This window comes from Zalophus californianus, chromosome 7, assembly GCF_009762305.2.
Source record: "Zalophus californianus isolate mZalCal1 chromosome 7, mZalCal1.pri.v2, whole genome shotgun sequence".
NCBI classification, from domain to species: domain Eukaryota; kingdom Metazoa; phylum Chordata; class Mammalia; order Carnivora; family Otariidae; genus Zalophus; species Zalophus californianus.
This window is the reverse complement of record NC_045601.1, coordinates 59,589,706-59,605,531: the sequence shown is the minus strand read 5'-3', so window position 1 is coordinate 59,605,531 and position 15,826 is coordinate 59,589,706. Positions and strand designations below refer to the sequence as shown.

At 33.2% G+C, this 15,826-nt stretch overlaps 1 protein-coding gene across 7 annotated transcripts in view; it reads right to left on the bottom strand.

Annotated features, from left to right (window-relative positions):
• The window catches only part of ASCC3 (activating signal cointegrator 1 complex subunit 3), a 337,927-nt gene that overhangs the window by 230,985 nt on the left and 91,116 nt on the right, over positions 1-15,826 (bottom strand). For all 7 annotated transcript variants that reach the window (XM_027603944.1, XM_027603946.2, XM_027603941.1 and 4 more), the window contains 2 exons: positions 14,325-14,525; positions 13,729-13,869 (listed from right to left, as the gene is read on the bottom strand). In XM_027603944.1, coding sequence (XP_027459745.1) covers positions 13,729-13,869; positions 14,325-14,525 — 342 coding nt within the window. The remainder of the gene's footprint in view (positions 1-13,728; positions 13,870-14,324; positions 14,526-15,826) is intronic.

Genomic DNA, 15,826 nt, shown 5'->3' with positions numbered 1-15,826 from the left:
CAAAATGTTTAGTTAATAAAGGACTAAAAAAAAATCATTACTGCCACAAAAATATACTAATTATATTTGTGCAGTCACTTGAAAAATTAAGCCTAAATAGTCAAGAATCACCTTCAAAATATAAAAGAATATTATGGTTGTCTTTTATTATTATTATTCTGAAATAAGTACTATTAAAAACAAATCCCAAAACCAAACAAATGAAGATGACTAGGGAAACAAGCAACATTATAACAAATATAAATACCACAGTAATTTCTAAACTTAAACCATATCTCAGAATATTTAGATATCATCAAAACTAGGTTTTTCAAGCGATTTGAAAATTGTATCTATGCTGAAGTAGCTTAGTGAATAGTGATTTCAAATGATTAGCATTCTTCACTGATTTATGAAGCAGGTACACAGTACTTTAGTGAGCTAAATGATTTTATCTTGAATGTCAGTTATACATGGCATACATTCAGATCTTTACAAACCCAGAAGTTGAAACAAATCTTTTGTGTTGATAAAATCTACATTGTGTATCATTTTCACTTCCTCTTAGTTTTTTATTCCATATTTTATTAGCATGCAGTTTAAATTTATATTTTCTTTTAGCTCTTCATACCAGATAGAGCCACTGTGAAAGAGGTAGGTGGCGGAGGGGTGATGATTATTATAAGTGAGTTGCAAAACTATGCTGGTTTTTCAGAGCAAAATATAATTAACAGCAATATGGCAATCTCAGTGTCTATATACGTAATATAAAGAGACAGGGACTGAAAGTTAGGCTGGTTTCTAATATGACTATAGTTAATGATAAAAAAGGATAACATCAAATTAATTTTTTAATGAGAAACTGAAATGGCAAATCAATGAAAATGCCATTCTTAGTTACAAATTTGAATGTGCTAAAATGTTGGGTCTCCCCCCCGTGTTCTATCTCTCTCTCACATAAATAAATTCTTTAAAAAAAATTGAACGGATAAACAATCTGTGGTATATCCATGCAACACAGTAATAGTTAGCAGTACAAAGGAATGAACCATTAATAAATGCAACAAGGTGGATGAATATCAAAAGAATTAGGTTGAGTGAAAGAAGCCAGAGAGAAAAGTACACACTATGTGAACCCACTTACATAAAATTTATGAAAATGTAAACAAACCTATAGTGACAGGAAGCATTTCAGTGGTTGCCTAGGGATGGTGGTTGTGGAGGAAGAGTACAAAGGGATGTGAAGAAACTTTCAGGGCTGATGAATACTCATTAATTTGTGTTGATGCTTTCACTGATATAGGCATATGTCAAAACTCATTACATTGTGTTCTTTAAATATGTACAGCCTTTTTGTATATTAGTTATACCTCAATAAAGCTAAAATAAAATGTTTAAAGATCAACCAGTATACATGCATTAAAAATAACAAGTAGTAGTATCTGGCGCTTTCCTTAGAATACAATCTTTATTTTCTTTTCTAGTAGGAAATTTAGGAAAGAATGAATAACTTTTATCCTTTAGTAAAAAGAGGGTTAAACTGAACATAAGAGCCTGCTTTTAAGCCAAGCCTCTAAGAGGTCTTCTCCCAGGATCAATTCCACAGATTACTGTCCTGCCAAAGGGAAAAGTCAAGGGATATCCCAGTTTCAGCCAAATAAATACCATTCATACTTACTATGCTGTCATTTCTAATATGCAGGAAAACCATCAAATTTTTCTCTTCTCTCTGATTCTAACACACATAGATTGAAGAGTCAATGTAGCAAAAATCATCACGTGTATACTCTGGGGTTATTACTCACGAGATAGAGTGGGTAAGGAGCAGAGTAAAGAATCCAGTAAAGCAGCAGAAAGGGACTAACATTTGTTGAATGCCAACTGTTTGCAAAACACTATCTTCAAAAATTTTTATATATTATGTCAAATAACAACAGTAAAACATTTTAAACATTTCAGTTTCCTATAACTTGAGGGAACAAAGCACTATACCACGAAAATGTTTTTAACATAAAGAGGAAAGAGCAGAGGACGTTGATATTCTTTTAGATTCAGCTTTTGAGGCCAAGCCCTGCCTTAAACACAGGTGAATCCAGAATACAAAGCACTGTGACTTATAATGTATAAAGTGCTTAATATTTCTTTAAAGTATAAAAAAAGTATTTACAATATGTAATTTAGACAATAATGAGAATTAGAATACCATAGGAAATAACTTTTGGTTATTTTATTTTTAAAACATAGTTCCAGGATGAGCTTGCATTTAGATTTGCTTTGAAGGGTAGAGGAAAAAAGAGTTATAATTGGAATACCAAGAACTAGATAACCCACGGCCCATCGTACAGGTAATTCTAGGGGAGGATATCACATACATGCCTATCACATAACAACAGATAAGACAAAGAAGACTTTAAAGGGGAATACATCCAATCAATATCTGGACTTAAAGAAATAAAAGTTTATGCTGATGGTTAAAACTGAAGAAGTCATTTGTGATAGTTTGATAAATGTCAGTGTAAGTAAAGGAATCCCTTAACCTGGAGTCCATGAAGAATCAACTCAAACACTAGAAGAGAAAGTTTTGTTTCCAACCGTATCAGCTTAGTTTCTGAGATATCCTATTTGCTTCTTTCCCTTCAGGGTCCAATCTGCTATGAGTGAGTGAGTAAATAAAAGTAAGTAAATGAGAGTAAATAAACTCTTAAGTAAAAGTCACTAGAAGTGTACAGTTAACTTAGTATATTCAATAAAGGAAATACTGTGCAGCTATCAAATGCCATGCAATATGAATATTGGATGATACGCAAAAACGCTTACTGGAAAAAGTGTAAAAAATAATATATAATCAACTTTTATTGTTTAAAGTTTTACATATTTGACTAGAAAAAAGATTAAGTATATGCTAAACTTTGTAATTTTCTGTATTTTTTTAACTTTTCTACAATGAGCATGTTATCCTTTTGAAGTCAGAAAAAAATCTGAAGCATGAAAATTCTCAAAATAAAATTAACATTTAATTCACATTGATCTTAAAAAGTGTCACAGAGCTCCAGTTGTAAAACTACGCAACAAAACATATGGAAAATGACATTTAGGATACAAAATGGTCTAAACTGTAGTATCTCACATAATATATATCATACTACATATAGGCTTGCCGTCTAATGTTCTCGTGACTTTGATAATCCAAGGAAAACAGGAAGTAATGTATGTAATGTAATGATTTTAACCAAGGTTCAAATCAATGATGACCACAAGTACATTCAGTTTTCTTTATAAAAACTATTTATGACTGTAGAGGCACAAGGCTCTACAAAAATATGATTTCATATATTCCAGTTTTGATATATAAATATAATTTTTTACAGACATGCGAAAACTACAAATTCAAAAGAAGCTACTTAGATCATTCGCAGAAATTACAGAAAACATAGCTCCGTAGATTTCCTAAAATTAACCAGCTGCGTGCTGCATTTTAGGTTTACATCAACTTTGTGCTTCTGATGCAGTGTTTGTGAGGCAAGAGCCTTTCTGAAAATAATTGCCTGCAATACTGATAAAATACCTGCCCCAAACAACAGAAAACTGGCTTTCAAATCAAGAACTACTTGAAACTAACAAATTGCCCTAACCTATCAAGCTCTCAGGATCTCATAAGCCTGTATTTTCTCAGATGTCACACATATCAAGTTATGGAGAAAAACATAAGCATTTGGTATTGTTCAAGAAAGAATTCAAATTAACATAGAATGTTTTCATTTAGCAGATTGTTTAAGCAGATATTTTTAAAAATCTCAGAGGTAAGTGATAAGAATAAATCCACAATTTCAAAAAAAGAGATACAAACAAGGATGTAGAAATTCTTATGCTTCTGCAGATGCCTTGGGGGGAAGAAACCTAATGTGTCTGAATTCTGATGTCCCTACCCTATCAAGGCAGCTCAGTTTTAGAGGGACTGAAAAGTAAACTATGTCTGCCAAGCTATTCCAGTTTTCCCAGAATTATCATATATTTCTACCTATATGCCAATAATCTGTGAAAAATGCAAGCTGTATCATAAGATTCACGAAATATATTGATCCTGGAGTCTTCAAGAATCATTTTAACTTCTATAAAATCAGAATCTCACTGACTAGATCTTCATCTCTTTCTAATTGCACACTTTTTATTGAATAAAGTTTATGAAACTTTTTCAGCTGCTTTGCATCATGGCTAACAATATAATGCTATTACTGAGTGCCTAATAATATATACTTCATCACTCTTATATAAAACATTTGATCCTCAACACACGAAAGCAACCAGGAAGTGTCAGCACAGTGCAGTTAAAATCTATAGTGTTCTAACTAAAACTGAGGGCCAATTCAAGTATGTACAGATTCTAATGGCTGATTTACCCGACAAAGATACTCCAGAATTGTAATTCACAAGTCATGGTACCCTCTTTTTTCAAAAGAATGGTCACCTTGGGCTAGGGTTGCTCCACCTGAGAGGAATGAACTATTATAAAAGACTGTGCAGAATTTTATATATCTATGTTTATATCCCCAGATTCCTGTAGAGATCAGATTTTTACTAGTCTATGACCCAAACAAGTCTGAGAACACTGCCCTTAGGCCATTCCCTCCTGCTCATCTCTAAGTCCTGGTTTAACACATCAAATCTGCCCCAAGGTGGTTACACTCAATGACTCATTCATATGACCAATAAAAATATTACTGACCTCAGTTTTTCATCTAAATTACATAAAGTGAAACAAAGCAGAAATTTTAAAAATTGCAATAAAATGATATGTTTTAAAAACTGAAAATCTTAATAGTAAAATGGAGCCATTTTATTACTATACTGTTTACAATTAGTTAGAGAAAATAAAACTTAAATGTCTATCGTAAGTTTGCTTCGAGGCTTAGGATGTACCACAATTATATTATTTCCTATCTTATCCCAGGAGAGTTCCTTATCCAGGGTTCTAAATTTCTGACAAATAGGGGACAAAGGGAAGGCCACAAATTAGGAGATGTTATTGAAGATCTGTTTCATTAGATTACTGATTTTTCACTCTTTTAGGGCTCCTGGGAAATATTTTTGCCTGTTACCTTCAAGAATGGCTTCTCCTGAGCAAATGGTTACTGTGATTTATAAACTTGGTCAGGACTCCCTCAACTTTGTTATATGCATTATTGCATTAGTATTGTTTTTGGCTTCTCTTTTTAACCTGGCCTATATTTTCCTTTACTGTACTACCCTTCATACCTAGCCTTTAGTTTGTATCATCTTGCTGTTTTGTGTGTGTGTGTGTTTGATATGCTCCTGTAAAAAAAAAAAAAAAAATTAAATCTTTTACAGAACAAGAAGGGCAAAGTTAATGAGATTCAGGAAATCCTAATCTCTAGGCATAGAGCATTTAACACATTTCACCAGATACATTAGGAATTACATAATGAAAACCTACTAAGTGACATTATATTTCTAATTCCAGGAATGTTTCTGGAGTCCTTTTGGACTACTCTGCCCTTCTAATTCAGTTATGTTTATAAACTTCAACAATCTTTCAATGCTCAACATATTTAAAACCAAACTCACTATTCCTACAAGAAGTTACTTTGTCCTCTGATATGTTTATATACAAAACTGCTGAGAAAATGTTAACTTGGTATGTTACATCTGTTTACCTTCCCATCTGTCAGAATTATCTGACAAAACATTTAAAGCAACTATCAGAAAAATCCTTCAGGGAGCAGTTGCGAACAAACTTGAAATAATTGGAAAAAAAATATGTCTCAGCAAAGAAAAACCAAATAGAAAGTTTAGAAATGAAAACTATTTAACAACCTAAATTAAAAACTCACTGCAAGGGCTCAATAGCAAAAATGTAGACAACAGATGAAAATCAGTGGACTCAAAGATCAAAAGAATTTATCAAATCTGAATAACAGAAAATAGGTTAAAAAAAATGAACTGATCTCAGGGTCCTGTGGGACTATAACAAAAGATCTAACATTCTTGTCCATGGGGTCCAAGGAGAGGAGAAAGACTGAGGGGCTAAAGAAAGAGAGGTTCAAAGTTTCCCAAATTTGACAAACCTACAAACTCAAGAAGATAAACAAACACTAAACAGTATGAACCCAAGAAATCTAGAACTCGACATATCATAATCAAATTTCTGTAAACCAGAAACAAAGAAAGAATCTTGAAAGAGGATTAAGAGAAACATGTTACCTACAGAGAAATAACAATTTGAGTGGCACTGGCTCTTTCTTTGGAAACCTTGGAGGCTAGAAAAAAGTCATGTATTTTTCAAGTGTTGAAAGGAAAGAACTGACAACATAAAAGTCTATATCCAGCAAAAATATCCTTCAGGAATGGAGATGAAATAAAGACATTCTCAGATTTTACACAGAAGGTAGCAACAGTAAATTAAAACATAACACACAGATATCCAGATAAACCTGAACACATGTAATTTCTGATCCACTTTTCCAACTCCCCTTTGCTCCTACCCTCTACTTCTAAGTATCTGTATATTCTCAATACAATAAAAACCCTCATGAGAAGAATAAATCAGGAGAGTGTGATGGGAGCACATGCCTATGCACACCACATACAGACTCCCAACCATGGTTGCCAGAGCTCTGAAAACAATAATATGACAGATTCAGGATTCTGTTTGCTGTTGCCTACATCTAAGAGATTTGAACAGAATCTCCTACATACCCAACCAAAAGAGAAACACAAAGAAAACCTAAAATAGCTCATCCCAACTCCCAAAGTTGCACAGATAAACTCAGCCCAGCATAAAGATGAGCAAACAAATATAAAAGAAAAAGGAGAACAATTTCAGAATTCAGGGCACATGCTCTGCTTTAATACAAAGTCACTCCCAGGACAGGAGAAACTTTTCTAAAATTTCTGACCAGTATTTTCACTGAGGCTCAAAGGAACCCTGAATTTATGATATTAGGAAGAGATGCAGAAAGGATAATCTGAGATGAGGAAGGACAGGGTGTAAGGAAAAACACACCTGCTAAATGGAATCATTAAAAACAACAATGAATATTGTAAAATAATAACTCTTTGCAAATGATACAAGTAGGGGGAGAAGCTGGAAAGTAAACATAGATGGAGAACAATGCAAAATAAGGTTGGAAAGGGAAATTGGTGTTTTCACTGTTGACAAGTTTACGGAGTTCTTCAAAGTTGCACAAAGTGGCTTTTCAGCTGAAGACAAGATAGGTATCTGTTGACTACATAGACTATTTTTCATGACAATAAATCTGAGAATTACATAATTCTGTCTTGCAAAGGAAATTTTACATTCAAAACTCAATAAACTCATAACTGCTACTAGACCTGACAATCCCTAGTGAACCACAAAACAAACCACATCTCATATTATACTTAATTTAGACACGATTCTTAATAAGCTAAGTAGTTGGATTTAATTCATGCAATAAAGAACCAATGAAAGTTTATGAGCAAGAGAACAATATGATCAGAACAGCATGACAAAGAATTTACAAATTAGATTTTGGTTTCCCATATTGGAAAAACAAAGACACACTAACAATACTGAAAATATTTTTTTAAACAACAGGGGAATTTCGAAATTATGTTTAATTGTATTAATTATTGGGAAACTTATTTACCAAAAAATTACAATGGGAATCATTAAAAAGCTATTAAAATTATATAAGTGAAAAGTCAGGAAAGCAAAAAATTAAAACTTCAAAAATAAAAGTTGAGTATGTCCATATTCCTCCAGGCTCTGCAATAGTCCTGCTTTGCTCTTTCTACAGCCCAATCTCAAATACAGTGGTAACAACAGTCTATTAATCTTTGAGAATCTGAGAGAATAGATAGTAGGACAAGGTGAAGAGGTTAGTAACTATACAGTTTCAGGTCTACAAAAAATTAGCATCACTGATAGTAGGGCTGTATTTATACTGGAGGAGAATAAAGAGCAAATACAAGAGAGGAGGTTCAATTTATAAACTATTACTGAGGCCAAGCACATGGTCCCTGCCCTTACAGAATTAACAAATATTGACAAAAGACACAGAGCCGATCTGTGGAAGTTCAGAAATAAGCAAAGGGTGGGGATGGGGGAGGGAAGGGAAGATGTTCATAAATCTTTTGACAGTATAATATATAAATCTAAGTAGATTTTAATGTTTAACTTTCTGTATCTGTAAAGTGGAGACACTATTCAATAAGGTTCTTATAATATGAGCAAGGATGCACATAATGCACTTAGCATAGTGACTAGCTCATAATTTCAATTCAAATGTTACCTCCCTGTTTTTCCATAAATATTCTTTCATTAACATCAATAACACAGTTATTTGAGCAATGTTACTTTACAAAAAGCAAAAATGGTCTGTTTGGCTATAGTTTGTATTGGGAAGTAGTTGGGACATAAGGCTGAAAACCAGGCTGGTTTTCACCAGATTGTGAAGATAACCCACTGTCTTACATAAGTAGTGGTTCTCAAAACGTTTTGGCTTTGGAACTCCTTTGCACTCTTAAAATTATTGAGGCCTCAAAGAACTCTTGTATTTGTAGGTTCTCTCTCTCTCTCTCTCTCTCTCTCTCTATTTCTTATATTAGAAAGGGAAACTGAGAAATTTTTACAACACAAAAATAGAAAGTAGTCACTTCATTAGCTGTTGACGACATCATATATTATGCAGACTCTGGAAAACTCCACAATATACTTTTGAGAAAATGAAAGTGAAAGAAAGTAACATCATAATGTTACTATAAGGATGCCTGGGTGGCTCAGTCAGTTAAGCATCTGCCTTCAGCTCAAGTCATGATCTTGGGGTCCTGGGATGGAGCCCCACGTCGGGCTCCATGCTCAGCCAGGAGCCTGCTTCTCCCTCTCCTTCCGTCCTTCCCCCTCCTGATGCTCTCTCTTTCTCTCAAATACATAAAATATTTAAAAAAAATAATGTTACTATGAAAATTGGTTTTAAACTTGCTGACCCCCAGAAAGAGCTTAGGAAACACAGTGTTTCTGTACCATATTTTGAGAGTTGCTGCCTTATAGTAATGGGAATAACCAAATCAGTGCAGGGTTTAAATTTTTTTTAAAAGTCTGTTAATGGTATGCAGAAAGACTAAAGCAGAGATATACAAAGGAAGAGCCCTGTATTTGGCACAACAATGAGATGAGACTGCCAAAGCCGAACTTATCATTTGCAGAAAATTTCTTAATGCTAGACTTACAGGATAAAACAGGAAAAAAACTGACTTGATTTCTTCCCTAAACTTCAATGTACCCATCAGGATACAAAACTCATTTCTTTAGGTAAGTACATCATAGATATGGTCTCAGACTCTAGAGTGGTTCAAATTTCAGAAAAATTTATTTTTAATAAAAACAAATTTGTTAAAAGTCAAATTTTGAGTTACTCTATATGCCTTTATAAAACATTATGAAAATAAAAATCACACACTAAAAAATTATCAGTCTATGTGTCTTATTGTGTAGTTTTAAGATATAATCTCTGTAATTTTATGTTCAGGTAGGCCTGGGAGCTTGACTTGGAATGTATCATATGTAACACAACTTCTAGGAATACATCAACAAACTTTCAGAATCAATGTGTCCATAAATTGGGAATATCTATATAATACTGTACTGTGTTCTACAAATCTGTAAAACTTTTTTCTCTTTATTGTATAAACTTAAAATTTTTAAACATGATTCAGTTCATTGTGTTAAGTATACAAGTTACATAAAAAGAACAGAAACGTTAGACTGACCACAGTTGACCCTTGAATAACATGGGTTTGAACTGTGCAGGTCCACTTACATGTGGATTTATTTTGATAAATATAGTACAATACTATAAATGTATTTTCTCTTCCTTATGATTTTCCTAATAACATTATCTTTTTATGTGTGGTGTAAGAAAGTGGTCCAGTTTTCCCAACACCATTTGTTGAAGAGACTATCTTTTTTCCATTGGTTTTTCTTTCCTACTTTGACCATATAGGTGTGGGTCCATTTCTCGGTTCTCTATTCTATTCTATTGATCTATTTGTCTGTTTTTGTGCCAGTACCATACTGTGTTGATGATTACAGCTCCGCAATACAGCTTGAAGTGTGGGATTATGATGCCTCCCGCTTTCATTCTCTTTCTCAACATTACTTAGGTTATTTGGGAATCTTTCTTAGTTCCATACAAATTTTAGAATTGTTTATTCTAGTTCTGTGACAAATGCTGGTGTTATTTTTATCAGGACTGCATTAAATGTGTAGATTGCTTTGGGTAGTATATACATTTCAACAATATTTGTTCTTCCAATACATGAGCATGTAATGCTTTTCCATTTGTGTCTTTTACAACTTCTTTCATAAGCGTTCTATAGTTTTCAGCATACAGATCTTTTACCTCTTTGGTTAGGTTTATTCCTAGGTATCTTACGGTTTTTGGTGTGGGTTAACTTTTAAAAGAGCACTTCAATTTTTAAAATATGCTTTCTAGCCTTCACTGCTAGGAAAAGAAAATTAGTGCTTTTGAAATACAAATAAATTCAGTAATAAAAAATATCAGGATATTGGATTCTACTTCCAGTAATGGCAGATGAGCAAAGCTGTGGTACGAATCTCTGCAGATAATTATAAAATACTTGGCTGTATACAATTAATAAAAACAACTTTTAAGAAACAGGACAGTATCAGAAATTGGTAAAAATAGAGAAAAGTAACGTCAAAACTACAAATCAATTACCAGAGTGCAAATTATTGACCTAAGAGTAGGACCCTACACCTACTGCTATTGCAGCAAAAAAAGGGTAGGAAAAACCACAGCCTCACTGGCAAAATGTGCTAAAAATCAGAGTTCAGAGCTAGGATTCAGAACTGAAAAGGCAGCTTGAAAATTAAGGTGAAAAGCCCAGCAACATGGGAACCTCTCAAATGTCGGAGTGAAAACTAATACATTTATGGGAGAAAAGCCAAGAGTCCCATGGAAAAAAGCAAGCTGACACCAGAACAAAAATCTACTCTGCAAAAGATATAGCCACACAGAACTAAATCTGTGATTTTGAGGCTTTTCCTAAGTGAGTGGATTTCCCAGACATGCACAGTTCTAGTGGCTGAAAGCAATAATTAGAGTAGCTTAAGGTGTCAGTTGATGAAGTTCAGGAAATGCTAACCCAAAGAATCACTATAAAAGAGAACACTATCACTAATAAGAGACTCATATCCCTTCAAGGCAATGGGATAAAACATAAGTTGGAAATTACCATATTAATTTTAGCCAAAGTAATTAATGAAGACCCCACATATTAGTCTTTTTTTTTTTTTAAGATTTTATGTATTTATTTGTTAGAGAGGGAGAGAGAGAGAGAGAGCACAAGCAGGGAGAGTGGTAGGCAGAGGGAGAAGCAGGCTCCGCACTGAGCAAGGAGCCCACCACAGGACTCGATCCCAGGACCCTGGGATCATGACCTGAGCCAAAGGCAGACGCTTATGCACTGAGCCACCGAGGCATCCCTAGTCTGGTTTTTAAAATCTAACCATATATCACAGTTAGGCAATATAGGCTAAAACTTATGATGACAGAATAATAAAAATATTAGTTTACTACTCAGTGTTATCACTGATAAAATACTTAACAAAATAATGTATTTTTTAAATAAAACACATCAAAATTCTTTTACATTATCTCAGAATTAAAATTTTCCAATTAAAAGACCTAAATTAGCAGTAGTGGAAGTACATTATACATTTTAAAATTAATTTTGAAGCTGAAAATCTGAAGGAAAAGAAAGGTTAAGCTCCTAATGAGCCATTACCTGGTCTTATAAATATGTAGTAAAAATTCAAATAATGTTTGCTCTATCACTGATCATTTTCAGCAGTTAAAAATCTATTTATGCTAACAAAATAAATAAATCTGAGATTCAGTTACAATGTAAATGCGAAAAGATAAAGTTCTACATATCAAATATAAAAACTATGTTGTTGGCTCTACTAAAGATTTTCCTTCTGCTACCTCTCTCTGAAATACAAAGCCATTTGTCAAATTATAGATTTTTTAAAAACTGTCAGTGACAGACTCTAAATGTTAATATACTCCCCTACATTATTTCATGAAATAAAAAGGATATTAAAAATAACCAGAGTTACATCCTGATCATTGCTTTTTATCTAACTACAATTGAAATAGGGATCTGATCTTCACTAATAAATCTTTAAACTCTAATATAATTTTTTTTCTTGACTGTTGTTCATAATGCTGTAATGAACATGAGATATTTGAGACCCTAATTTCCTTTCTTTTGGATATATACCAGGAGTAGAATTGCTGGATCATACGGTAGTTCTATTTTTTTAATTTTCTGAGAAACCTCCATGTTGTTTTCCAGTGACTGTACCAATTTACATTCCCACCAACAGTGTACACAGGTTCCCTTTTCTCCACATTTGCCAGCACTTATCTCTTTTCTTTTTGATAACAGTCATTCTAACAAGTGTGAGGTGATATATCATAGTTCTGATTTGCATTTCCTTGATGATTTGTGATGCTGAGTGTCTTCACATATACCTACTGTCCATCTGTATGTCTGCTTTGGAAAAATGTCTATTCACTTTCTCTGCCCATTTTTGTTTGTTTTTTCTAGTCCCACTGAGAAATAACTGACATACATTACTGTATAAATTTAAGGTGTACAATACGATGACGTGATTTATATACACTATAAAATGATTATCACAGTAGGTTTAGTTAACATCCATCATCTTATACAGATACAATAAAAAGAAAAGAATTCTCCTTGTGCTGAGAACTCTTCAGATCTCTGCTCTTAAGAACTTTCCTATACATCATACAGCAGTGTTACCTATAATCATTATGTTGTACATTATACCCCTACTACTTATTTATCTCATAACTGGAAGTTTGTACCTTTTGACCAGCTTTCTCCAATTCCCCATTCCCCAAACCCTGACTTTAAACTCTAACAGTATTAATTACATATCAGGTATAATGTTTAAAATACACATTAAATAACCAGTAAGGACAGGCCAGAAAAGAGGTTGGCAAAGGTGCCAGGCTAATCAACCAGCATTTTCCCTCATTCTCACTCCAGTCCACTGCTGAGGCTGGACTGTCCCATTAATATTTGGTTATCCATTATTGCATTTTTTCAAAGCATTTCTTTGAACTTACATGTTCCACCAATTAATGATAATCTAGTTGTAGCTCTAATATAGTTTTTGCCTATTTGGTCATAATATAAGATCCTTGGAGGCAGGAACTGTATCTTAAATATCTTTGTTGTCATGCATTTCACCTAATATAGTGCTATATACAGTGCGTGATTTAATAACTTCCTTTTTGATGAAATAAAGAATGACTAAAAATTTTTATTATATGTTAAGCAATCCTTAATGGAATAGTTTAGAATACTAGTGGGATCATTTAAGGATCTATATATTATCCTGCTCTTAAAACTGAAGCCTGGTCTTATTCACATTTTCATTCTCTACCATTTTAAAAGAACATTTACTGTCAATGAACTTAAAATTTATACCAGGCATCTAACAGTATTCAAGACACAGTAGGAATCACAGAAGTTAGAAGGGACAAAACTGGACAAAGCACCAGCAAAAACCTCTTTTGTAGAGGTAATATGTGATTACAAATAAAAGAATTTCATTAAATTATGTTTGTATTGTTTACCTGAAAAAAAAAAAGAATGGTGTTAAACAAAAAATCTAAGTACACAACATACCTGAGTTCGTAAAATTTCATTTTTTGACAACTGCATATCCCCAGTCAATTCTTTCACAACAATGCCCAGTGGCTCTAGACGTTTGCTGAAGTAATTGGTCATTTCGGCTGCCAAGGCTTTCATTGGAGCAACATAAACAATCTGTGCCAAAGAAATAGTACCTTGATGAATGAGCAAAAACTGCAAGTCATTTGTTTCACAGCATTCAATATAAGTCACAATTTATTGTGAAATATAATTATAGCCACCAGGAGTAAAATATCTTAACAGTGATATCTGAAAAGTACTTATCTTTCTTAGGTAGGTGTGCAGCTGTTTAAAGGACAATGAAATTTGTTTATACGTCTTCATCACTTTGAACATTGGTTCTGCTTCAAAACTAAATGTATTTTCACAGTGTTTCATAGGGGTAATAGGATTTTCATAACACAAATAGGGACTGCCTTACTAGTAACAGAGAAAATCAAGCAGCAAACTTTACATGACATCATGAATAATATCCTTAAAATTTTCCAGATTTCATGTAACATGTACAACTACAAATGATTTTAATTTTACAATTTAAAAAGTTGTGGTCTGACTTGTTAATTTCCTACCTTAAATTCATTCTTTTTGATAACACCTTGTTGAAAATGCTGGCGTATTTCATGCAAAACTGTAAGCATTGCAATATTGGTCTTTCCAGCCCCAGTAGGGGCACAAATCAGCATGTTCTCATTGGTGTTGTAGGCAGTCTCAAACACGATCGATTGGATTCTATTGAGTCTCCTTATTCCTTTAAAAGCCAGCTGCCCAATCTAAAGAAAGAAAGAGAAAAAAAAAAATGACTCATTATAAATGATGATAATGTGCAGGACCCATATAAAATAATAAATGCAAACATTTACTTCTTTTGATTAAAAAAAAAGACAACTAATTTGTTCCGTCTCTCAATATATCCAATATTTAAACCAAAGTGTGCAGCTGAGAACTCACAACTACTATATGATTCTAATGCATTTGGGAGTTGCATACTCACTAAATTTGAAAAATATGATAATGACACTATATACCTGTATCTTTCTACACGATCTTAAGTACAAAACAATGATAAATTAATAACATAAGGAAATAAAATGGATAACTAATGAAAGTCCGAACAAGAAATATGGATATAAATGAGTAGGAAATTGTTTCAATATGTTATGGATTTAAAAATATCTTTCTTAATAGCAGCCATAATAGTAGGAACAATAGCTGCAGATTATATTCATTCAGAACTTACACTGTGATATATATTAATTGTGAGCACTTTGATGTATTTATTTAATTCTCAAAACAATTCCATGGTATAGGTACTTTTATTTATATATTTATTTTTTAAAAGGTTTTATTTATTTTGAGAGAGAGGGAGATAGAGGGGGAGAGAGCGTGAATGTGTGCACACGTGGGGGCGTGGGAGGCACAGAGGGAGAGGAAGAAAGAAGCAGACTCCTGGCTGAGCAGGGAGCCAGAAGCGAAGCTTGATTTCACAACCCCGAGATCATGACCTGAGCCGAAGTCAAGAGTTGGACACTCAACTGACTGAGCCACCCAGGCTCCCCTAGGTAGTTTCTTTATGCCCTTTTAATAAAGAAGAAAATTGAGTGGTTAAATAATTTTTCCTAAGGTCTTTCATATGAAAAGTCTTTAGAAATGAAAACTACATTTTTCATATGAAAAGTCTTTAGAAATGAAAACTACAATATCTTAGAGTAAAGAAAAAACCGGATAGGATTAATGGCAGAAAACTGGAATGGCTAAATTAATGTCAGAAAAAATAAATTTCAAAGCCAAGAATATTACCAGGAATAAAGACAGTCATTTCATAATGACAAAGAGAATAATTAATCAGTAGGGCATAACAGTCCTAAATGCTTATATACCTATAACAGATCTTCAAAATGTATGAAGCAAAAACTGATAAGACATGCAAATGATTTCAACATCCCTCCCAACACTTGATAGAATAAGTAGGCATGAAAATTAGTAAGGTTATAAGCAGACTTGAATAGCACTATCAACTAATTTGACCTGACTGACATTTATTCATCTAACAATAGTAGAATACAAATTCTCT